Here is a 24,692-nt window from a genome sequence, read left to right on the forward strand (position 1 = left end):
TAAGAGGCAAAGCCCCATATCCTGACTGAATGATAATCAAATTATGTGAGATAATGCAGACTCAACAGCTGAAAGCTTATTAAGGCACCCGCAACTATCCAACCGATTTGGAAGCCCAAGATACAAGCAGATGATAAAAGCCACTGCTACAAGGCTACACAAAACCATCCGTCCAGTGACACCCTAGCCCTTTCAAGGGACATTCTCTGAGAATACTCTAACAACAACCTATAGAATCTTACTGAGGCAAGCATCTACTTCACTGCACAAGATGGGTCCTTGTGGGTGGGAGTCCATAAACTACTAAATATAAACACACGTGTGACCCGAACTGGCAGCTAAGTCCATCTATCTGGGCCTCGGTTTTTACAATGAAAGAATGTAGTATAATCTCAGAGGTGGAGGCTTCCCAAATTGAAGATTCTATAAGCCAGTTTGCCACTATTAATTTAATACAAGTTCCGACCCACAGCGAGACAAGCACAAAAGTGGACCATAGGTCCTTGAGGAAACCAATGGCGTCTCTTTTTGCCTTTAAAGTCCTTCTGGGTCTCATTAATCCCTGCTTTCTAAACGCTGCCGTTTGTTCTTCGCCTTTTCCATCACTGCTGGCTACAAGTGTTTGCAAACGCCTCCTGCTCCAGACAAGTCCCCCCACCCCGCTAACTCCCCCCCCCCCCGTCTTGATCACTCTGACCATCTTGCCAGATTCCTTTAGACTCAGACCAGCTTCTGTGATAAGACAGCTCTCCTTCCGACTCCCCATATCTACCCCCGACACCAGGATCACTTTTTTTTTTTAACTCTTTAACCTTGGCTAGGAAAAACAAGATAGAAAGAAAAGAAAGGAAAAGACGAGAAAATGAGAGAACAGCTTGCCCGCATCCCACCACCACACATTCAAGCCCAGGCCTGGCAGGTCCTGATGTGGGACCCCGCAGCCCAGAGCCTTATCAAAATGTTCGTATTTGTTGTCTTGACTCCTTATAAGGCACTATTTCTTGAAGCTTTGCTGATACCCCCCACTCCACTGGGTACCTTCGGCTCATCCTTTTCCCCAGAGTCTCGGGCACTCCCACCCCGCTTTGGGGAGCACATTATAATAAGAGGAAAAACTGGGAGACAGCAGGGACTCTTCAGAAATGCAACAGGAAGGTGTGAGGCGGCCGACAGCAGTCCCCTCGCTCCCAGGGGATCGGCTCTGTCGGCGTCCCTCACACACCCATCGTGACACGCACGCGCCAATACTTTCCACGGTATCCACGGCGCCCCCCTCCGTGGCCTCCGCGCGCCCCTCTCCTTGCCACCACCAGCGCCCCGGGCCCCTCTGCAGCCGCCCGACGCGGCCCCCGCGGCCTCCCCACGGCCCCGGAACGATGGCGGCGGCTCGGCCCTGCCCAGCTTCTAGACAGCAGGAGCACGGGGCCCCGCCCGGGCTCCCGGGCCCCCGGGCCCCGCGCAGGGCGCAGCTCCTACCTCGTTCTGCCCCACCAGAGCCAGCGGTCTCTCCGGTCCCGCACGCTCTCTCGCGCGTCCGCTCGCTCCCTCCCCGTGCAGGACCTCCGCGCGTCGTCGCCCGCGCTCGGTCCCCGCCCGGGGTGACGGCTTGGGCCGCCGACTCTCCTCCCGCCGGGGCCCACGGGGGCGCGCGCCGCTCTCGCGCTCAGGCTCCGGGGACGCGCGCCCGCCCGTAACCCCGAGCGCGCCCCGCTTCCTGGTTCCTGCCCGCGCGCGCTCCCCAGCCCCAAGGTCCCTCCGCGCCCCTGCGGGACCGCCCTGCGGGGCCCCGGAACCCCCTGCGCGCAGCGGAGCGCGGGGGCGCGCTCGGCTGGGCCTGCGCCGCGCGCTCCCGCTGCAGGCCGAGCCCGCGCCCAGCCGCCCTGGACACCCCCTCGAGGCTCCCGGACCCCCAACACATGCTGCTTTGTTTGGGTGGGGGCGATCCCCGTTCAAGGGCAGGGGCGGCGGTGGTCTTGGAGATTGGGACACCCCCTCCACGGCCCGCCCACCGCCCTCCCGCCGGGAAACCAGGTCCGCGTTCCCGGTCCTCTAGCTCTCAGGCCGAGGGCAGAAGTCCATAGTAGCCCCGATCAATAATTATCCCGAGCTTGCTCCCTGGAGGGAGGCTTAAACCAGGGCCCCTATCGCACTACCCCGACGGGCACAGGCAGGACCGGGCCAACTGGATCGGTGGATTGCCTCTGGGTGAATCTATGGGGCACAGGGGAGACGCCTTCCTCCCTGGGAATTTTTGCTGGTAACTAATCTTGGTTTTGGGAGTGACAGGTTTATCCAGGGCCGTCTGGGTTCTCTCCAGGGGTAGAGGGTCTCTACTATCCTTTCCCCAATGTTGGGGAGGGGTTGCTGTATGTGTGAGAGAAAAGAACCTGAGTCACCCACTCTCCCTCGCTCCATCTCCCCGAGCTGGCCAGTGGTTTCCCTGGCAACCCTCCAAGGGCTAGCCCGGCCAGCCCGGAAGCAAGGCACATCAGTGGTACAGAAGCCCCAGCTGTAGAAACCTCAGCTGCAGGGGCAAAAGAGGGAGGACCCCTTCCCAGCACAAACACACAGAACGTCTATTCTCCACAGTCACCTACAATTTGTTCCGCTGAAAATTTTCCTAGCCAGGCAGGATCAAGAGGCAAGCTCTTCTATGATCTTCTTCCCAGCAGCCTTCCCAGGCACAAAGGTTTGGGGGTATTAACTGATCATAAAGCCCTTCTGCTCTTGCCCTACAGGCTGGGCCAACACCTGACACAGTGCTTGGCACAAAAAAAAAAAAAAAAAAAAAAAAAAGAGGGAGAGAGTGTGGGGGCTGGCCCAGGAAGCTGGATGGGATGGAAATCAGCAGCTCTGGGCTTCCCCTCCCTCCCCCCCCNCCCCCCAACCCCCCCACCCCCCACCCCCGCCCAGCCAGCTTAGGACGAGTTAAAACTTCAGGGCACATTTCTCTGTTCAAGCTTCCATACCTGCAAGCTATTCCCTCTCCCAGAAACACACTCCTGGCATTTCTGTGTGATGCTCGCTCTAGGGCAGTGGTTCTCAACCTTCCTAACGCCGCGACCCTTTAATATAGTTCTTCATGTTATGGTGACTTCAACCATAAAATTATTTCCGTTGCTACTTCATACCTATAAAATTTGCTACTGCTGTTTATCGTAATGTAAATAGTTGTGTTTTCTAATGGTCTTAGGTAACCACTGTGAAAGGGTCCCTAGATCCCCAAATGGGTCTCAACCTACAGGTTGCTGCTGCTCTAGGGCCCAGAGTCTAGGCAGTATAACTGTTACCCTCCTGTTTCTCACCACACACTTCATGCATGCCTTACCACCATACCTTGTGTTGAAGAACGATTTCTTGTTAGCATGTGTCTCCTCCAAAGGCAGACACAATATCCTGTTCACCTTTAAATCCCCCCACCCACACCCAGCCCTGTGTAGACACCCAGTAAATATGCTATACCTTGGAAAAGGAAACTGCAAGGACTATGTACATATCAAGAGCACAAGGTCCAAAAGCAGTCATACCATTGTGAACCCTTTTCTGCCTTGTTCTCTATTTTCACTACATAGCAATATCAATACTGTCTACCTCATGGCGTCCCGAAAATCAAGTGAGCTAAGAGATGTGAAATAGTTCAAACCCTGCCACCCACTATATTTATGCTAACTGTTATGGTGATTAATAAGAGCTAAGATTTAAATTTCTTTTCCTGAGATTGGGTAAGTTCTAGGACTCAACTCAGCTACCATAGTTGATGACCAACAGCATCCAAAAGGGTGTCACTCCATTGAGAAAACCACAGCACATCTCTGACTGCTCACTAGGTAGCCAGTTAGTTAATCTTGTGTTTGGAGCCACAAAGGATGGAATGTTCTGTGGCTACCTCAGCAAAACAGAAAGCTGTCATTCCGACAGGAAGAAAAGTCCATCAGCTTCCTCCCCATTTGAAAATGCAGATGAATCCAGATGCCTCCTCTTTGGATCGAAGGACCATACAGCTTCTATGTTGGGAGGACACTAGTCTTAGGATACAGAAGTGCTGAAAGGAAATTGAATAGAAAAGTAGGATCTTGGAAAATTCCAGAAAGATACCTGGAGGTGTAGAGATAACCACTGAAGACAGCTCTCAGTCCACTCTGACCTGACCAAGAGAGAAAGAGACTGCATGGAAGAACCCCAAGGCCTGGCTCACAGCCTGTGGCCATACATCTTGCCAGTTCTCAGCTAGGACTAACTGGAGCCTCCTTTCGTCATGTTTGGGGATGACCATGTGGCCGCCACAGAGAGCAGCTCCTTCATTTCACATCCTTCCTTCATAGCCACGGGGCAATCATGAGACTATTTTCTTGAAATGTATTTGAAACCACAACCACAATCTCCTTCAGCTAGAGACCAGAGTTTATGCCATTTCCCTGTGAGTGCTTCTCTGGATCCCAGGAATCAGGCTGGCCCTGGGAATCCACCTGTCACGCATTAGCCAGGGAAGGGCTCTCATGGGAATTTCCCTTCTATGGTAGAAGGGAATGAGAAGAAGTCAGATCAGGCCCTTACAGCAACAGAGGAGGCTAGACCCTTAACAGACAGGACAGGAGAGACCACAGAGCTCAAGGACCTCTGGAAGCTGTCACAGCCAATGCCTCGTGAGGGGCTCTGGTGGTACTCGGGATTGCTTCTGCCCAAGACTAACAGTTAGATTTTCATCCAAATTTCAGCCTGTTTTGCCAGCTTGTCAGCCACGTGTCCTTGCACAAACTGCTTGACATCCCTGAAAGCTTCAGTTTCTCCTTGTGGATAAGTCGACATTAGGGGGTGAAGTGAATACGATCTTTCAGGGCACATGCGAGACTCTAATAAGAGTGGGTGTCCTACCAGAAGGGACATGAAGAACAGGGAAAGGAGACCCCCCAATTGCTCTCTGTCTGTCCTTCTGGACCGTGTGCCTCTTATACCATGTACAACGTTAGTTAAATGGATGTTTTGGGTTTTAAAGTAAAAAGGGAATGTGGCTGGGTATGCAGAGGCAGCTATAAAGTCTCAGGAGGATCACTGCAAGTTTAAGCCCAGGAGGAGGGAGGGAGGGAGGGAGAGAGAGAGAGAGAGAGAGAGAGAGAGAGAGAGAGAGAGAGAGAGAGAGAGAGAGGGCAACTAAGCACGTTGCCTGGTTTAAGGAAAGGCATGTAATAAGAGTGTGTTTTCTTTTCTTCTCTCATCCTACTCCCAGCCAACTTTCTGGGTCAGGAGGATGCAGATTTTTTGCTGAGGGGTGGGAAGGCTTGGGAGGGGTAGGGAGGGAAGTGGAGGGATGGAGGTGTAGATCCAGGCAGGACTCACCACCTAGAGATTCTCAAGCACTCCTATCTGGCGCCTGTGTACCTCACCTATCTGGGCACCCTTCCAGGAATAGTTAAGGGGTGGCTCTCTGGAAAGCTCAAGGGCCCCCATGTCTCCTGGGACAGGGTCACCATGTCCTCTACACCCAGAGTCCTGAGGCGATCGTGCATTAACCAAGGGAGGGTGTGGCTGATGCAGAGGAAAGAACATTGCCAGCACAGCCAGTACCTTGCCAGCTTGCAGGGCAGGTTAGGAACTCAAAAGCCAGCCCAGCAGCAGGCAAAGATGCTGCTGCTGCTGCTGCTGCTGCTGCTGCTGTTGCCACCACTGCTGCCACCACCACTGCCACCACTGTGGGCTGGAAAGCAGGTCAGTGGAATGTGAAAGGCAGAGCCATTTGTGGGGCTCTGGGTTGGGGTGAGTATCTAGGATATGCCCTGAACTTGGAGCTCCAGGAAGCCCTGAGCTGTCTTAGGAGCCTTCTTGTCCAACAAACATGTATAAAGTCTCGGTTTTGAATAAGCAATAGAACACAGTCTTTGAAAGAAAAGAACAAAACAAAAGCAAAAACAATAACAGCAACAAAAACAGACTAGGGTTGTAAGAAAGGACACACAATACACCTGGGATGCACCATACACATAGCACCAGGCACTATAACTGAGTCTTGATTGGTTCGTTTGCTGGTTTGTTGAGACAGGGTCAGCCCTGGTGGATCTTGAATTCACTGCGTAGCCCAGGCCATTCTGTTTCAGCCTCCCTGGTGTGAGGGTGGCAGGCATGAGGCATTATACCTGACCTTGTGGCTGAGTCTTAACAGTATCTTGACAGATGGGTCTTGCTGGCCTCCTTTTGTGAAAGAGGATGCTCATTTCTGAAAGGCTGCTGAGGTTGCACAGGATCACAGGGCAGAGCCAAACTTTGTATCAGGCTCTTATAACTCCAAAGACTTTGTGTTTTCTTCTAGATCTCCAAGACTTGTGAACAAATAGAAGGGTGTCAGCTAGGGGCCAAAAGAGCGTTGGTATTCCAGGTGGGTGGATGGAGAGCAAAGGCTTAGGGTTGAGAGGGCATGCAAGGGCACTGGGGTGGCCGAAGGTCAGGGTGAGGGGAAAGCGCGTGCTTGGGACTGAGCTCAGCAGTGCACAGAACCCAGGCCCAGAGCCAAAGGTTTTGGTCTCTTTGAGGTTATGGTCTCCATTTGCTCCTGGGACCATTGAGCCCTAGTTAGAAGCTTGGAGTACAGGGAGCAGACAAGGACAATGTGGGTGGGTTGGAGACTTAAGAACTGGGGAACAATGAGAAACAGACAGTAAGAAAGAAAGCCCCTGGGGTCATAACAAAAGGAAATGGCAACCGCACTGGGGGGGGTGGCAGGGAAGAAGCCCTCTCCCACATACCCCCCAGAGGACTCGAGGTCAGGTGCAGGCTGGTCATGGCACAAAAGAGTTCTTGTTGAGCTGGAAGGAGGGCAAACTAGCTCAGCGGGAAGAGGGAACGATAGTCATCAGGGTGAGGACACGAAGCCAGGCTGGCCTGGCCTGGGGTGCTCAGAACTGTGGCCAAGCCCACTCCTGCCCATTCCACTCTCTCCCACCATGTTTCTGGCCTAGGCCTGCCATGAGCCAGGTGTGCAAAGAGCAGGTTTCCTCCTGCTCACCTGGCCAGAGAGAAGATGGGCACCCAGTATTGTATCCACACCCTCTTCTGTGTGCCTAGAATACCTGAACTGCCAGTCTCTCATCTGGGTAGGTGGGCATGGCAGCTGGCAAAGAAAGCAAGATTCCTAGCCTCCACTGCACCACCCAGGCTAGTCCCACAGCCTCCCTCCCATCCCTCTCTTCCCAGAAACAAAGGACAGTCACTGTGCCTCCGGCAGGGTAGCCTTGTGTTCTCTTGGTGAGTTCTCTGTAAATTGACTTCTCTGAAGAGTGTTAGAGACCAGGGGACAGAGGTGGAAAGGGGGCTTCACCCCAATCCCAAGGCTCCTTACCCTTCTCAGCATTTACAGAGAACACACATACACATTCCCCAACTCCTATTCTGGCCTATTCTGGCTTCATGGTCATTAATAGGGCAACATTTCTACGTAGCAGTGAGGTAGGCGCTGAGCACTGGTCTGTGGCCAAGGCTGGGGGCTGAAACAGTTGTAGCCAGTCCAAGTAGAACTCAGATAGGTGAAGGAGGATGTTTAAAAGCCTCAGGGGTGTCTGCTCTCCCTGTCCAGCCACAGGACACAAACACTTGCTGGGAAACCTCTCATTTTCTTGGGAACACCTTTCTGGCTCCCAAACAACAGAAGTGCTCCTTGAAGAGGAGACAGCGCAGAAGAACAGGTGATTTTGTTTCACCTGCCTTGCCCAGGCACACTGAAGCCAAGGGAGACTTCTACCTCCGTCTGTCCTCTCTACCACGTGCTGTGCAGGCCTTTCAGACTCTCCTGATGGCCGAGAGATCAAGGCCAAAAGGGCCACTTAGTATTACCCTTCCCCTTCACACAACACACGGTCACACAGACTCACTCTGTACAACAGGGCTCTGCTAAGTGTGGGGATGCAGGAGCTGGGATCGATACCAAGAACCCGCCTGGGCTAGATCAGCCAGTAGAGATCTCTTCACTCTATAAGTACTCCCTGGGCTTAGAGGTGGCACAACTAGGAATGGTCACTGAGACCCTGCTCACAGGCTGTCAGTGGCAGCAACCATCTACAGTGCCAGACCTGCAGCTTCAGCTAGGTCTCTTATGGATGAATCACTGGGATGATCCCAGCCCTGCCTTCATTCAACGTTGGCATAAATGTGCCACGATTTAGGTCAAGATGGGTGTGGAGGGAGATGTGTTTCTGTGTGATTTGGGGGGCATGTGCGCGTATGTGTATGGGTACCCAGGTGTGCACACGCATAGGTGGAGGCCAGAGGTCAACCTCAGGTGTCAACCTCAGGAGGTGTCCACCTTGCTTGTTTAGATAGGATCTCTCACTGGGACTTGGGGGTGTTGACTAGTTAGGATGGCTGGGCTGTGAGGCTCAGGGACACCACTTGTCTTCACAGCCCCAGGGCCAAGATTCCAAAGTACATACCAACATTTTGGGCTATCTTGTTTGATTTTGTTTTGAATCCCCTCTTACCCCAATGAATACTGCAACCCAAAATTGGGGATGAAGCACTGTCCGAGGGGAGAAGCACTATCCGAGGGAAGAGAAGAAGCACTGTCCGAGGGGAGAAGCACTGTCCGAGGGAAGAAGCCAGTTGCTACTTCCAGGCCCACACAGGTACCGGGTATTTCTGATCTTCTTAACTCCTTTCCCTCAGAATTCAGTTTTCTCCCTTAGAGCTTGGTCCCCTAAAACCACCAGGTTGCTTTGTGGTGAGAAATAACAGAGACCAAACCAAAGGACTGAAAACAAAAAACAAACAACAAAACCCCCCAAAACAAACAAATAATAACCACAACAACAACTACCAAAACCCAAACGTGACACTTCCGGGTAACTGTATTATCCGGAGTCAGAACCACAGTCACCTCTGTCCCCAACCTAACTCAACAGCCTCCTTCCTCAGCGCCCATCTTGGGAAAGCTGTAGAATTGCCCCACTCCCCACCTACCCAGTGAGTATCTTCGAGATAGCAGAGGCATAGAAAAAGGTAGAATGGAGCAGTGGAAGATGCAACCAGATGAACTGGCAAAACGTCTCAGTGGGTAAAGGCGCTTGCCAAGCAAGTTTGGCAAGCATGGTTGACAGAGAGACATTATTCCATGATTGTTGTTCCCTCCACATGAGGGCCACAGCATATGCACATACAATAAGTGATAAGAAACAAGAAAATGATGTTTAAAGATACAAGGATTAGGAACCTCAAAACGGCCCAATGAGGAGAGAGCCAGAGGCAAGGCAGGGAGGGAGCCAGCCACCTTTGGGTCCTGGTAAGATCTGGGGACATGAGTGGGTTCTGCAGACTCTCCTACAGTTCTGCTCCATGGCACCTCCCCGCTAGCTTTTGAGTAAGCAGGCCTAACCACCTTCCCAGCAAGCCCAGCCCAGCCCAGCCAGATGTGGGAGCCCCAGACTTCTGTGGGTCCTGGGGGAGGGGTCTGGAGAAGTCAATGCCTGGAAGTGGGTGGGCAGCTCTGTACCACACCCACTCTCAGGTGTCCAGATGGAGGGCATGACCAGCGTGGTCCTCTGCCTACAGATGTAGCTCAGAGAACTTGGTAAACCTAATGAATCTACTGTCACGTCCACTGTGAAAGACTGGGGGACACAGGTGCCAAGTGGGATCCACCTACCATGAGGCAATGGGCTTGGATCTGTCACACAGGCTCCAAGAGTCTGGTCAAGTCACTTCCCCTATCTGGCCTATTATTGTTCCCATTGGTAAAATCACCTTTAAGGCCACTGGCAGCTTTGCATGTTGATGTTCATCTGGAGCGGAGGGCCTAACCGGCTCCCTATCAATCCATTGTACAGAGTGGAGGGGAAAGACGGGAAAAGGCTTATGCCTACTCCTCCTGAGCCCCTTACCCTACCTGGTCCTGGCAGAGCATCTGAAGAGCAAGGTCTCTCCCATCCTCCGATCCTCCTTGCAACCCCCCCCTCCCAGTTTTCAATTCCTTTCCTCGTGATCCTGCCAAGTAAAGTCACTGTGACCACACACAGAGGGTGGGGACAGCCCAGACATTTCAACTTCTGCAGAAAAGGTTCAGGTTTTCCCCACCTCTAAAGTAAAAAAAGAGTAAAAGAGGAGGTCCAAAGACCAGAAAGAAGGATCAGGAACTCGGAATGGAAAGAAAAGATACAAGAAGAAATTAGTAAGAGAGGAAGCCAATTAAAATGATCCCTCCAGGCCACTGGGTCTTGGCCCGGATGGTATTCGAGTAGGCAGCCGGGCTGGCCCCTCCTTTAGTACTGCCCATGCCAACTTCCAGGCAGAGAGGAGGCCCAGAAGAGAGGGAAGCTGGGCAAAGGGGATGGCAGACTTCCAGCCTGGCCTTGTCCAACCCCTGGGCCTTAAGGGGAACTCTTCTTTTGGGATGGGGACTATGATCCAGGCAAAGCTCCAGGGAGCAGGTCTGCTGCCACAGCAAAGTCTGCAGGCAGATGTGAAGTTAGAAAGTGCTGGCTACCCCTTCCTGCGTCTTTTTAGAAGGTAGGACCAGCTTCAGGCGTGACCCTTCTAGGTCACTGGATGGACTCCCGAGTGGTTTGTGGGTCACAGTCTAATGATGAGACTGTGATGTGACCACAGTGAGGTCCTGGGCAGGCCCCTTCTCTTCTCTGGATTGAGGTTTCTTACCTGCAAAGGTCAGAAGGGGGGGTAGGGGGTTGAAACCTATGATTACTAAGGTCTTTCTTGCTCCGGCTTTAAGGGGGAAGGTCATGTGGTGGAAGTCATGCTAGGTGGGAGACCTTAGAGGTAGGCTTGGCTTCTCTGGGATCGCCAGTCCTTCTAAAGTTTTGACTCTGCAGGCATAGAAGCCACATGCACCCTTACCTGAACATGCGCGTGTACACACACACACACACACACACACACACACACACACACACACAACTTTGTAAATCTAGAGACAGACTAGTTGACTCCAGAGGTAGGAGCCATCTCTAGGTAGCCTTTTTTTTTTTTTTTTTTCTTCCTCCCACTCTTTTATTTTATTTATTTATTTCTAACAGATGATAAAACTGAGGCCCTAGTTAGGGATTTTTAGAGTTCGGGACTTCCCGGCACCCTCTGGCTGCTCCAGCTCAGCTGTCCCAGGACGCTCCTCCCTCATTCCCCCCCACCCACCCCCGGAGCCGCAGGGGAGCACAGACCGGGAGTCCCAGTGTGTGTGTAGGGAGGGGGGACCCCGCTGTAGGGGCTGTCCTCAGCCCAGCGCCGCCCAGCCTAGTGGTCGGTCTTGTAAGCGGGGCGCCCTGGCGCACTCGCCGGGGCGCCGGTAATCGAGGGCGGAGGCAAGGAGGGAGCGACCGCTGCTGGGAGGGGTGCTGGGGCGAGCTCCCGCGCTGTGTATGGTCTATCGGAGGCAGCTGACCTTTGAGGAGGAAATCGCTGCTCTCTGCTCCTTCCTGTAGTAACAGCCTCCACCGCCGCCGCCGTCAAGAGCCGTCAGGAGCCGTCAGAAGCCCCGGCCTGGAGCGACAGCCGCGGGCGCTCCGCAGCACCAGGTGGGTGGGTTGCCGTGGCTCCGCCCGCGGCGCGTGGACAGGGGATCTAGGCTGCAGCCACGTCCCCGGGATCTAGCACCCTGGAGTCCCCATGGCCTGACACGGGACAGACATCTGTCCCGGCTTCGAATGGGAGCTTCAGAGGGAGCAGGGACAAGGGACCCGTGCAGGCGGCAGCCAGGGGTGGACTCACGCAGTGGACACTAACATTATCACTCTCCACTCGGAGCGGGTAGATTCTGGAGTGCAGCCCAGGGCTCCCCCGTAGACAGAGTCGACCCTTAGTCTTCTCTCCCTGACAGCCCCAGACACGTGCCTGGGGAGACCTGCACCTCCAGTGGCTGTCCCAGCAGTGGCCTAACTTTTACGTTGGAACAGTTTCCCTTCCAAGAAATTGAGTGTGGGTCTTAGGCTGGGTGGCAAGAATATTTGTGTTTGTCTAGTTGGGGACTGTGGGCCTCTGTGTCTTAAGTTTCTCTTTCGGTTTGTAGACCCCCCCCCTTTTTTTTTTATTTAGTCTGGGGATAGCTCCATTGAGTGAAGGGACATGGAGAGAAGGGACAGGAAGAGAGAAGGGCAGCCTCGAGGGTTCCTTGTTGGAAGGGAAGGGTGGCCATCTCTCTTCCCACACAGGAAAGCGTGCCTGGGGTGAGAGAGGAGCCTGGCCTCACCTCAGTCCTTAGGTTCTTTCGTGGCACTGCAGGGCATTGACAGGCTAGAGACTTCTGCAGAACAAATGACTTATCTTCTCCCCCAGGTAAACAGCCATGGCAGGCTGGATTCAGGCCCAGCAGCTTCAGGGAGATGCCCTGCGCCAGATGCAAGTGTTGTATGGGCAGCATTTCCCCATCGAGGTCCGGCACTACCTGGCCCAGTGGATCGAGAGCCAGCCGTGGTAGGTGCCCCATGCCCCGAGTCTTCACCTTCAGAATGTGTCCCAGTTCTCCAGGCCAAGGGTCTCCTCTTGTGGTTTGGTATGACTCTGGTTCTATCTGTCCTTGTGCGGAAGGGGTGGTGTCCCTGGGAAAGGGGAAGAGGGAAACGGGAGCTATCAGAGGGGAGACTCATCTAGACTTTGATGCTTATACAGCTGCGGTGAGCAAGTCTTGTGGGACTGGGATGCCCTGAATCACTCTTGATGCTTTATCTCCCCCTTTTTTACGTTCCAAGGGATGCTATTGACTTAGATAATCCCCAGGACCGAGGCCAGGCCACCCAGCTACTGGAGGGCCTGGTGCAGGAGCTGCAGAAGAAGGCAGAACACCAGGTGGGGGAAGATGGGTTTTTGCTGAAGATCAAGCTGGGGCACTATGCCACACAGCTCCAGGTGGGTGTGAATGCTTTTGCCTTCTGCAGGAAGGGGCCCCCTTAAGCTCTCTCCCAGCATCAGAACCCCTGGGATTTTTACTGGCTTGGCCACTGAGTCACCATGTGACCAAAAGCTTACTGGCAACTTTTCTTCAACTTCCCCCACCCCCTCTTTCTAAGTCAGACCTGTCAGATCTTTTAACATATTACAAAGCAAGAGGTGGGAGGGGGTGGGGAGGGAGGAGAGGGGTGTTTCCAGCAAGGCGGGGCCGTGTAGCAGCACTGTGGATAGATCTAGCAGTAGAGAGCCTTCTTGAGTCAGGTGGACACCTCCCCAGGACAAGGGAACCCTGGCAGTCTAGAAACGAGGGAATAAGGCAAGCAGACAGTCCCCTTGGGGCTCATTTAAAATCATGACAGCTGCTGAAGAGAATCAGACTCGCCCTCGCCGTGGAGCAAGAGCTGGATAAAAGGGCTTTGAAATAAAAAAGGAACCTCCCCTATATATGGAGGGGAGCAGGGATTTTTATGGAATCAGGAAAAGGGTGTGGGTGACATTCATGGTCAAGCATTTATCAGAACCCACTTGTATTTCTTAGAGAACCCCTCTTACCTCCAAACAGTGGGATGTAGGGGGAGTGAAACCTCATCCTAGAGAGAGGAAGAAACAGAAAGAACAGGAGAGGAAGAAAATTAGGAACCCAGGGCCAGGTGCCTAGTGGAAAGCACCTTGATGCTGGCCTCGCATGCCCCAAGTCTGTCTCTTGTATCTGTCTCTGTTGTCTCTGTGTCTCTCTATCTTTCTGTCTCTATCTCTCTGTGTGTCTGTCTCTGTGTCTCTCTGTCTCTGTCTCTCTCTGTGTCTCTGTCTCTGTCTGTCTCTCTGTCTATCTCTGTCTGTCTGTCTGTCTGTCTGTCTGTCTCTCTTCCTCATTTGCCCCAGAACACATGCCTAGACTATCTGAACATCAATTTTCCCATCCATGACTTGAGAACAGTTTGAGTTTTTGTCGTAGGATTTCCATGCTCAAGAGAGTAAAGGCTGGTGTGAGGTTGGAAGCGCTTTGTGTTTAGACTCTGAGTTTCTAAATCGCTTTAAACCTGGTGAGAAGTTCTGGTGAGAAGGGGAGGGGCAAAGGAGAGTGAAGGTGTCTGATAATCCTAGGGCTTCCCAGGAAAAGCTGAGGCTTAGGGGAGAAGAAGGAGTGAGTGCCGCAAGGAAGCCAGTGGGATCAGAACTAGGTGGCTATTGGTGGTTCCTGTGTCCTCTTTCAGAACACGTATGACCGCTGTCCCATGGAGCTGGTTCGCTGTATCCGTCACATTCTGTACAACGAACAGAGGCTGGTTCGCGAAGCCAACAATGTGAGTGTCTGTCTGTAGGCGTGGGGAGAGGAGCTGGGGAGGCCTTCATATGACTTCCTCTCTCGATCCCACCGTGTTTATGTAATGTGGCTAAGAGGAGAGCACAGGAGAAATAAAGGACAGGGGGAGGTGTGAGAGGCAGTGTATGTCACGCATGGACAGGACAGAGTGACCTGTCGGCCCAGTCCCTGGCTCCGTCCCTGGCTCTCTAAAGCCTCTATAATTCTTCTTTTCTTTCATTTCCTTCCCTTTCTCTGCCTTTCTCAAAAATAAGTTATCTTACTTTTAACTTTTTAACCTCGTGTGCAAGTGGCCTTTGAAACTAGGGCCATCGGGACCCCTGGAGCTGCAGGTAGTTCTGAGGTGTCTATGGGTGCCGGGGACTAAATTTGGGTCCTCTGCAAGAACAAATATACATGTTCTTTACGCTGAGCCATCTTTCCAGCTTCCCTTTCATCTTTTCCTTTCTTTTCTTTCTTCTTCCTTTCCTGCCTTCTAATGACGACCCAATAGATAGAGCTAAGCAAGTGCTCTATCTACCAATGCGTCCCCAGTTCTCACTGTTGTAAACTGGCTCTGGTAATCGTGCTTTTGTGATAAGGTTGTCATAAGGATTAAATGAATTTGTATGCATGCTGAGTATGGACAGCCGCATTGCAAGACAGAAGAGAAAGTTTTGCACGTGTGCACACGCACCAAATAAATCTTTAAAATAAAATAAATACTTAAAACAGAGCAGCCTAATGCCTAGGAGTCCCAGCAAAGACAGGACTCAGACTGAGCTGAGTTGTAGGGAGACAAGACACAGGGCAGCTGGCAGGAGTGTGTCCTGAGGGGACAGAGGCAGGAAGGAGCAAGGATGAAGGATCACTTTCGTAGCCTAAAATAACAACAGTGCACTTTGGAGTAGGAAGATGTTGGTGATACCTGAGGGTTGAAGACTTGCAAGCGGTTAACACGGCAAGAGGGCCAAGTGGGGTACCACAGTGGGCACAGACTCAAGAGCCAGGCACTGCATTCCCCAGCCCAATTCCTGCATCCCGGAGTTGTTGAGATTGCAAAACCACCTAGAAAGCACACAGAAGAACTCACCTAGGTTGAGAGACCCTGTGTCTACAATATGGGGCTGAAGTGACAATCTCAGGACGACCTGCCAGCGGAACACTGCAGGCCGAGGGCGTACCAAGTGCAAGGGCCCTGGCGCAGGCACATTCGAGGTCGAAGGAACAGATGCAGAAAGGCACACATACCTGCTGCGCGTTGGCAACAGGCAAGCTGGGATGACACAGAGGCCACCTGCCTGGCTGGCTAAAGGCGGGCCAAGGAGTTTGGATTTTATTTTGAGAACACTTTGTTGGAAAGTCCCTGAACACACGGTTGCCTCTCAACCAGATGTTGTAGGCTTGGCGAAATTCAAAGGGACATTGGTGATGTCTCTCCCTGTCACTTGATCTCAGAGGTCTCCAGGATGCCCCCCTGTGACAGGTTTGCCTCTTTCTCTGTCCCTCCAGGTGTGAGGACTCAGAGGCTGGGAATGTGTATAGACTCTGTCTCTTATTTGTCCCCCAGCACTTAGCGCAGTCAGTGCCATTGCATCAACTGATAACTATGGAGTTGAGGGAATGAATTGATCATCCTTAGGAAGATCATCCTTAGAGAGAGATCATGGGATGCCTGCCATGTGTTCCCTCCTAGTTTCTCTATAGGAGATTTGATGGACTCTCCATATTCTCTAGTGTAAACCAGATCAGACAAAGACATTTCCGCCGCAGACTCTCCGTTATTTCCCAGGCCCCCTGTTTAACTTCTCCTTTTCCTTTCTGCTCCAATTCTGTCACTGACTATTCTCTAGCCCTCCCTTCTAATCCCAGATTTGGAGTTTGAGGTGTCTGGTGTTGGTCCCCTCCTTACTGCCTGGCACACAGCTCCTGTCCCTTTCCTTGAGTCTATCTTTATTTGGTTATTTGCTTTTTTTACTTTGTTTGGTTTTTCGAGACAGGTTTTCTCTGCATAGCCCTGGCTGTCTTGGAACCCACAGAGATCCGCCTGCCTCTGCCTCCCAAGTGTGCACCACCACTGCCCACCTGGCTCACTCAACCTATTGTGTCCCCAGTGCAGCTCCCCTGCTGGTATCCTGGTTGACGCCATGTCCCAGAAGCACCTTCAGATCAACCAAAGGTTTGAGGAGCTGCGCCTGATCACACAGGACACGGAGAACGAGCTGAAGAAGCTGCAGCAGACCCAAGAGTACTTCATCATCCAGTACCAGGAGAGCCTGCGGATCCAAGGTGAGGCCTGAAACAGGATCCAGGATGCCGTGAACTTCCTGTAGGTGGGAGGGAGGAACTTTCTGTGATCTCCAGCAGGAGAGGAGGCTCACCATCCCTGGGCACTCTACCCAAAACCTAGTAAGAATCCTCAGGGCTTCCAGGGGCTTCGAGCCTCTGCGGTGGTCCAGATGCTGAGCTAAAGCCCTTAGCCCTTCGCATGCACCGTGAAAAGCACCCTCACATGGAACCTGCAGAGGGCAGAGCTTGATGTCTTTGTTTTAAAAGGAACTTTAAAGAGAACAAAGAACTTGGCCTAGGATGACTGTAAATTGCAGAACCAGATCTTAACTAGAGATAGGTCATAAACCCCTGTTATCTTCGATACCAAGAGTCTCCCCCTAGACTCAGGCAGTCAGTGAAGTGTGAGCAAACAAAAAGATATGGATCAAGCGTGCCACAACCAGAGGGAGCACTTGACATGGAGTCTGCTGGTTGAATGGGCTGAGATAGAACTAATAGACCAGCCTTCCCTCTACTTGAGACTGTAAGGGGACCCGGTCCTAGAGGCAGGGTGACTGAAAATTTTCTGCTATCTCCTAGCTCTATAGTATGTCACTGGCTGTTACAGTAACAGTGTGGGGAAAGAAACAACTGTTTCCCAGGGGTGGAGACTTAGCTAGGGATTTTAGTACTTTCCTATGTATTGAGGGATATAAATGCATAATCAAAACTCAACGACATATATTTATATATACCTATCTACATAAAATATTATATCTGTCACAGAAACTGTAAGAAGAAAGAGTGATTTTTATTTTGTTGAGGCAAAATCTTGCTATGTAGCCTTGGCAGACCTAGAACTCAGTATGTAGACCAGGCTGGATTCGAACTCACAGACTTCCACCTGCCCTTGCCCTCCTGAATACGGAGATTTAAGGCATGGAAAGAGTAAATTTTTTGTTCTCGCTATGTATATTTTTCAAAGATATAAATCTTCCTCTACAAACTGTTTTATAGTACCCTGTGCTTTGAAATGCTATGTATAATCATGCCTTTCTTTGAAAGATTTCTAATCTCTCTCATGATTAATCCCTTCACCTGTGTCTTGTTTAGAAATGCATTGTCTGATTCCCATCGGTCTGCTATATTTTGACGTTGCGCTTTTACTAGCCTTGATACTATCTTTATACTGAACTCTACCTGAACTAGAGAATGTGCTCGGTGTGTGCTCAGAGCTTACAGCTTTACTGAAACTTTGATATGGCCCAGAATATGCTCTGTCTTGATGAACACATCTTGTGTGCTTGAAAAGAATGTGGTTTCTATGGCTGTCTCCTTAAACAACAAAGAAAGCAGGAATTTGGTAACCATAAAAGGAGAATTAAAAAAATTTTTTTTTTTACTCTAAGGGGCTACAAAGATGGCTCAGTAGTTAAGAGCACTGTCTGCTCTTCCAGAGATCCTGAGTTCAATTCCCAGCACCCACATGGTGATTCACAACCATCTGTAATGACATCCGATACCCTCTTCTGGTGTGTCTGAAGACAGCTATAGTGTACTCATATACATAAAATAAAGAAATAATTCTTTAAAAAAAAAAAAAACTCTAGATTTTCCAAAGTCAAATTTGGTGAGTGGAACAGAAGTGGCCCTCCCCAACCCCCTTTGGTTTTTCCACATAGGGTTTCTCTCTGTAGCTCTGGCTGTCCTGGAACTCGATCTTGTAGACCAGGCTGTCTCTGGCTCCCAGGAGCTGGGATTAAAGGTGTGCACCACACCCACCCCTGCTAGAGTGGCTTTCAGGTAGCCATGTACTACATACACAATAATGTGTTGGTCATCGATGGAACATGGCTATAATGTTACATACCACAGAGCCTAAGTATGTAGTAAACCATGACATCTCACTTGTGGAGGTTTCTGATATCCACACAATGACAAATCCCCTAACGATGCATTCTCAGAATATATCCACATTCTTAAGCAACGCATGACTGTATTTGCAAATCTCTTTCATGCTAGCCTCGATAAAAGATAGCTGTGTCTTGCTTTCAAATCTGTGGTGATGTCTTGCAGCCTCTGGAAAGTTCCACTGTACACTTGTTAGATATCAGGAGTGAAGACTCTTGCTGGGGATGTAGCTCAGTTGGTTGATTGCTTGCCCAGAGTGAAGAGGTCCCAGGTTCAATCTGCATAAACTGAACCTGGTGACCCATGCCTGTAATTCCAGTAATTGGGTGATGGAGGGAGAAGTTTTAGAAGTTCAAGGTCATCCTTGGCTATACAGAAAATTCAACCTAGCCTGGGCTAAATTAGATCCTGTTTCAAAACCAAAAAGATAGACGACCCGGGCCTAGTAGTGCTTCTCTATACTCTCAGCACTGGCAAAGGGCTTTCGGCAAGAGGCTGAGGAATCTAAAACTAGCCTGGGCTACATAAGAAACCACACCCCCTACTCAAAAAACTCGACAGGGTAAATATGACCACATATATTATATATGTGTGTGAAATTATCAAAGAGAAAAATAAAATTTATTTTAAAATAAGAAAATTAAAAAGCCATTTTTACTCCCAATCATAAAATTATCAGTTAAAATCCAAGATTCATTTGCAATAATTTTTGTCTTTAGAGTATATGACATTGATACTATACAGTAAGAAAATTCAAAAGTTTTTTAATGGATTTTTTTTTGCTGTGTTGGTATATTATCCATATACTATGCAATTTGACAAGTTAAAAAAAATTCAAGCTGGGCAGCACGCCGTTAATCCCAGCACTTGGGAGGCAGAAGCAGGCAGATTTCTGAGTTCAAGGCCAGCCTGGTCTACAGAGTGAGTTCCAGGACAGCCAGGGCTACACAGAGAAACCCTGTCTCAAAAAACAAACAAACAAACAAACAAATCAAGCAAAAGACAAAAAAAAATACCATGGCAAGGCCATTAAGGTCTTAGGACTTTATGAAAAATATTCTCCTGTTCTGAGAGAAATTTCTGAGCCCTTTCTGAGGGTCTCAGGTATTCACCAAGGGTCCTTTAAAAGTAAATGACTCTTTGAAAACCATTGAACTTGATCTTTTGTTTTTAAAAATGATATTGATTGATTGATTGATTGATTGATTGATTGATTGATTGATTGTGTGTGTTTGTGCATGCCTATGTACATGCCCACGACACATGTATGCCACATTGTAGACATGTGGAAGCCAGAGAACAGTTTTAGGAGATGGCGCTCTTCTCTAATGTGCGTCCTGGGCATTGAACTTGGAACTTGGGTCTTCATGCTTGCCAGAAAGCATTCCCTAGCCAGGCTAATGATCCTTTTATTTAGAAAGAGGGTTTTTTTGGTTGTTGTTGTGGCCATTGGGTTTTTTTGTTTGTTTGGTTGGTTGGTTTTTGGGTTTTGTTTTGTTTTGTTTTGTTTTTTTAGCTGATTTCATCAACTACTAAAAGAGAGGTATCAAAATATCCTATCATGACTATGCAATTGGCTCCTTGTATAGTGCTTTTTGTAAGCGTTTTCCTTATGAATTTTGAAACTGTTAGCAGGTGCAAACTCTTAGGATTAGTTTGCTTTTCTGATCAATCATATTGCCAAATTTTTCAATGTTTTTCTTTTCTTGTTCATTCATTTATTTATGTTAGGCTTTTGATAAAAGGCTGTGTTATGTAGCCAAGGCTGGCTTTGAGCTCAAGTTCCTCCAGCCTTAGCCCTCCAAATGCCTGGATTACAGATGTGCCTCATCATGCCCATCTCTCTCTTCCTTCCTTCCTTCCTCCCTCCCTCCCTCCCTCCCTCCCTCCCTCCCCCCCTCTCTCTCTCTCTCTCTCTCTCTCTCTCTCTCTCTCTCTCTCTCTTTCTTTCTTTCTTTCTTTCTTCTTTTTTAGGATTTATTTTATTTTTATTTGTGTGCCTGTGTGTGTGTGTGAGAGAGAGAGAGAGAAGAGAGAGAGAGAGAGAGAGAGAGAGAGAGAGATGAAGGCAGTTGTGAGCTAGGACAGAGGATCTGGGAATCAAACTGGGGTCCCCTGGAAGAACGTAAGAACTTTTAAATTTTGAGCATCTATCATACCTTATTTATTTATTTATTTATTTATTTATTTATTTATTTATTTTGACAGGATCTTTCTGTGTAGTCTAGATGATCCTGGAACTCACTATGTAGATCAGGCTAGCTTTGAACTCACAGAAATGCACCTGGCTCTGCCTACCAAGTACTGGGACTAGAGGTGGCCTGCCCCTCCCAGTTTATCATGGTCATTCCTAAATTTCCTTTTCCCCCCTCCTTTCTTCTTTTCTTCTGTGCATGTGTGCATGTGTGCATATATGTACATGTGAGCACTGGTGTCCTTGTGCACTTCTGCACGTAGTTGGCCAGAGGTTGGTAGCTAGTGCCCTGTCAGTTTTTCTCCATCGTAATTTTGTAATGTTGTCTCTGGCCCCCACCCCCTGTGGAGCTGGGGTTTCACATGAGCACCTCATGCTGGGCCTTTACGTGGGTGCTGGGATGCAGGTCCCTATGCTTGCATGTAAACACTTCAGCCACTGAGCGACTTCACTGGCCCCTTATCTACACTTTTAAAACATTCATAATGTATCAAGACTAGTTGTAACATAAAAAGGGTTTTGTAATGGTATGCTATTGAGTTTTGCTTCATATTTATTCTATTTTATTTTTAAGTTCAGGCAGGTCTCAGTCTCCCAATGCACCTGACAAAGGCCTTGAACTGCCTCAACCTCCCAAGTGCTGGGATTTCAGGCATGGACTATCTCCCCCTGACAACCCGTTTTCAATGGAGCTGTTTCCGTTGCCTGTGCACAGCGCTAGCTTTGTGTGCCAAGTGAGGTTTGCATCTATATGTGTGTGGTGTCAGTTTGTCTTGTTTATCCTGCTGGATACTGTAAGCACAGAAGGCTGGAAATATAGTTCAGTCAAAGAACATTTGGCTGGCACGCACGGCACTCTGGATTTGATCTCCAGCACTGCAAATCGAAATGTGAAGTACTGATCTGTTTGCAGAAGGGAAGACCCAGTTCCTCCAATGGAGCCAACGGCTGTCTTGGATCGTTTGGCCTCCTTCCCAGAAACCTGTTCAAATGGCCGGGAAAAATCTAAATGGATCCTCAAAGGGGAGTCTGGGCGAGGGCGTAGGCAATCCTGTGTTCAGTAGGATGTTCTGAATCTAGTCCCTAGTCCTTCCATCCACTACACTGCAGGAAGATGGGAACCATATTCCTGTGGGCTTGTCCTGGCGGCAAGTTGCTTTTGTCTGTCCCAGCTTGTGTGTCCCTGGGGCAAGGACCAGGTCAGGGTGACCTGGTTCTTGGAGGGCAGCCAGGAACTTGAATGAAACATGCCAGTTTGCACAGTTTCTTGACTAGACCTAACTAAGGATTCAGGGAAGCTCAAAGACCACAAAAGAAGAGTGGTAAATGCCAGCATTCAGGGTCTCTTTAATGTGGCACAGGGGAGGATTGCCAGTCGTGGGGAATAGCCAGGTAGCTTCAACCCAGGTAGCTTTCAAGTGTTTGACGCTGAGCTGAGCTGAGGGAGCTGAGATGCCGCTGAGCCCTTGCATTTGTGTCCGCTGCTTGACTCTGTTCCACGTGTGTCTCTGGATTTCTTCTTGAATGTGAAATAGGTGCTGGGGTGAGGGGTGAGGGGTGAGGGTGGAGCTCAGCTGGTAGAGCGCCTGCCCGACATGCAGGAAGTCACTCAGTTCCCAGTATCACAGACAACTGTGTATGGTGGGCTACGTCTGTGAGTATCCCTAACAATGGAGATAGAGTCAGGAGAAGTGAGAAGATTGGGGACCCTCCTCAGATTTAAGATCCTTATGTCAACACCCACCTCTGACATAACATACACACATACATGCACACACACAGAGACATGCTCGAGCACCTGCACTGCACATACACGCGCCCATGCCCACATGCGCACACATGGGTATTAGGACTTCGTAACCTGTTACTGCCACCCATGGGCTTTCCAACAGTTGACGGTGAGACCCTGTCACTCCTTGCCTTGTTCCTTATGAGAATCTTGCAAATTGTGGTGGCTATTCCTGGTTGTCAACTTGACTACATCTGGAGTGAACTACAATCCAGAGCCAGGGGATACACCTGTGATCCAGATCTTGAGACTGGAAGACACAAGTTTCTGACCAGGATTCTTGGCATGGAGATCTTGAGGCTTCTGCATTAGATGTAGTTTCATCACTTGAGCAAATTAACCCATCTCCTGGTACCTGGTATGTGGCTATTGATCTGGCAAATGCCTTCTTCTCAGTACCTGTCCATAAGGACCACCAGAAGCAATTTGCTTTCAGTTGGCAAGGCCAGCAGTATACCTTCACAGTTTTGCCTCAAGGATATATTAACTCTCCTGCCCTGTGTCATGACTTAGTTAGAAGGGATCTTGATCTTTTGTCTCTTCCACAAAATATCACATTGGTGCACTATATCGATGACATTATGCCGATCGAACCAAGCGAGCAAAAGTAACAAGCACTTTGGACTCATTGGTAACACATATGCGTGTCAGAGGATGGGAAATAAATCCAACCAAAATTCAAGGACCATCTACCTCAGTGAAATTCTTAGGAGTCCAGTGGTGTGGGGCATGCAGAGATATTCCTTCTAAGGTGAAAGATAAGTTATTGCGCCTGGCCCCTCCTACCACCAAGAAAGAAGTTGTTCAAATGCCTATGGTTTCTACTCTTGTTACAATGCCATCTGCTGCCAAGCATGCGCCTATAGCTTCATGGGGTGTTCCCTATGGTTGGCTGACTGAGAAGAGAAGACTAGGGCCTGGTTTACTGATGGCTCTGCACGTTATGCAGGCACCACCCAGAAGTGGACAGCTGCAGCATTACAACCCTTTTCTGGAACAACCCTGAAAGACACAGATGAATGGAAATCTTCACAGTGGGCAGAACTTCAAGCTGTACATATATGGTGTTACAGTTTGTTTAGAAGAAGAAATGGCCAGATGTACAATTGTTCACTGACTCATGGGCTATATATAGCCAATGGATTGGCTGGATGGTCAGAGACTTGGAAAGATCACGATTGGAAAATTGGCGAGAAAGACATCTGGGGAAGAAGTGTATGGATAGATCTCTTCAAATGGTCAAAGGATGTGGCGATATTTGTGTCCCATGTAAATACTCACTAAAAGGTGACTTCAGCTAAGAAGGAGTTCAGGAATCAAGTGGATAAGATGACCCCCGTTCTGTGGACAGTCAGCCTCTTTCCCCAGCCATCCCTGCCATTGTTCAATGGGCACGTGAACAAAGAAAGTGGCCATGGTGGTCGAGATGGAGGTTATACTTGGGCTCAACAACACAGACTTCACTCACTAAGGGTGACCTGGCTACAGCTGGTGCTGAATGCCAGATCTGCCAACAGCAGAGACCAACACTGAGCCAGCAACCTGGTGGCAGGTTGACTACATTCCACTCCCTGGGCCAAACATATTCAAACCACCACACTAATAATATTCTAGGGGAGCCTGGGAATGCTTGTGTGTCTGTCCATCTGTCCACCTCTCCTTCCTTCTTACTTGGGTGCTCAGCGGAGCTCATGGTGCCCCACCCCCCGTCAGGCATCCTGGGCAATGTGCAGTCCCAGCCAGTCACACGGCTCCTGAGCAAACACTGCTGAACTCAAGGGATGAATGAATGAGATGGAAGAGCCAGGGTCTCTGGATGGGGCTTCCATGTCAGGGACGGAGCTGAAGGGGCTTGTCTCTGTCACCCCTCATTTGTAACATTCATCTGTCCACCAATTAGGACCAACCTGCATAGATCTTACATGTGACAGTGCCATTAGTTTTTTCAGTCACCAAAATAGCCCACTGAGCTGGTGTCAGGATTCTCCCTTTTTACAAATGGGGAAACTGAGGCACGGGAAAGCAAGGTATTTGTCCATTTTTACCCAGCTTTTATTTTTTTTAAATATGGGAATTGGTGTTTTTCCTGCATGTGTGTCTGTGTGAGGGTGTTGGATCTCCTGAAGCTGGAGTAACAGACAGTTGTGAGCTGCCGTGTGGGTGCTGGGAATCGAACCCAGGTCCTCTGGAGGGGTAGCCAGTGCTATTAACCTTGGAGCCACCTCCCCAGCCCCTCTTTACCCAGCTTTGAAAGAACAGGGCTACTTGTGCCATTCTTGAGACCTATGGGGAAGCTTGCTGACAGTTGTGGGGGAGGGGGCAGGCAAGGGCTGCCAGGCAGGGCCTCTAGGGCC

At 49.9% G+C, this 24,692-nt stretch overlaps 2 protein-coding genes across 4 annotated transcripts in view; one reads left to right on the top strand and one right to left on the bottom strand.

Moving 5' to 3' along the window:
* The window catches only part of Stat5b (signal transducer and activator of transcription 5B), a 71,674-nt gene extending 70,015 nt beyond the window's left edge, over nt 1–1,659 (bottom strand). Inside the window, exon 1 of the mRNA XM_021178221.2 lies at nt 1,477–1,659. The gene's annotated coding sequence lies outside the window, so the exon portion shown is untranslated. The remainder of the gene's footprint in view (nt 1–1,476) is intronic.
* A 478-nt stretch (nt 1,660–2,137) lies between these two features.
* Nucleotides 2,138–24,692, top strand: part of LOC110304461 (signal transducer and activator of transcription 5A) — a 33,853-nt gene continuing 11,298 nt past the window's right edge. Inside the window, exons 1-7 of one of the 3 annotated variants that reach the window (XM_021175894.2) lie at nt 2,138–2,257; nt 8,499–8,606; nt 11,409–11,501; nt 12,259–12,396; nt 12,672–12,828; nt 14,085–14,174; nt 16,288–16,462. In XM_021175894.2, the coding sequence (XP_021031553.1) occupies nt 12,269–12,396; nt 12,672–12,828; nt 14,085–14,174; nt 16,288–16,462 (550 nt within the window). In that variant the 5' untranslated portion in view covers nt 2,138–2,257; nt 8,499–8,606; nt 11,409–11,501; nt 12,259–12,268. Of the gene's footprint in view, nt 2,258–8,498; nt 8,607–10,247; nt 10,483–10,557; nt 10,638–11,408; nt 11,502–12,258; nt 12,397–12,671; nt 12,829–14,084; nt 14,175–16,287; nt 16,463–24,692 lie in introns of those variants that run through there. The other 2 variants (XM_021175892.1, XM_021175893.1) reach the window with 2 other exon arrangements.

This window comes from Mus caroli, chromosome 11 (assembly GCF_900094665.2).
Source record: "Mus caroli chromosome 11, CAROLI_EIJ_v1.1, whole genome shotgun sequence".
NCBI classification, from domain to species: Eukaryota; Metazoa; Chordata; class Mammalia; order Rodentia; family Muridae; genus Mus; species Mus caroli.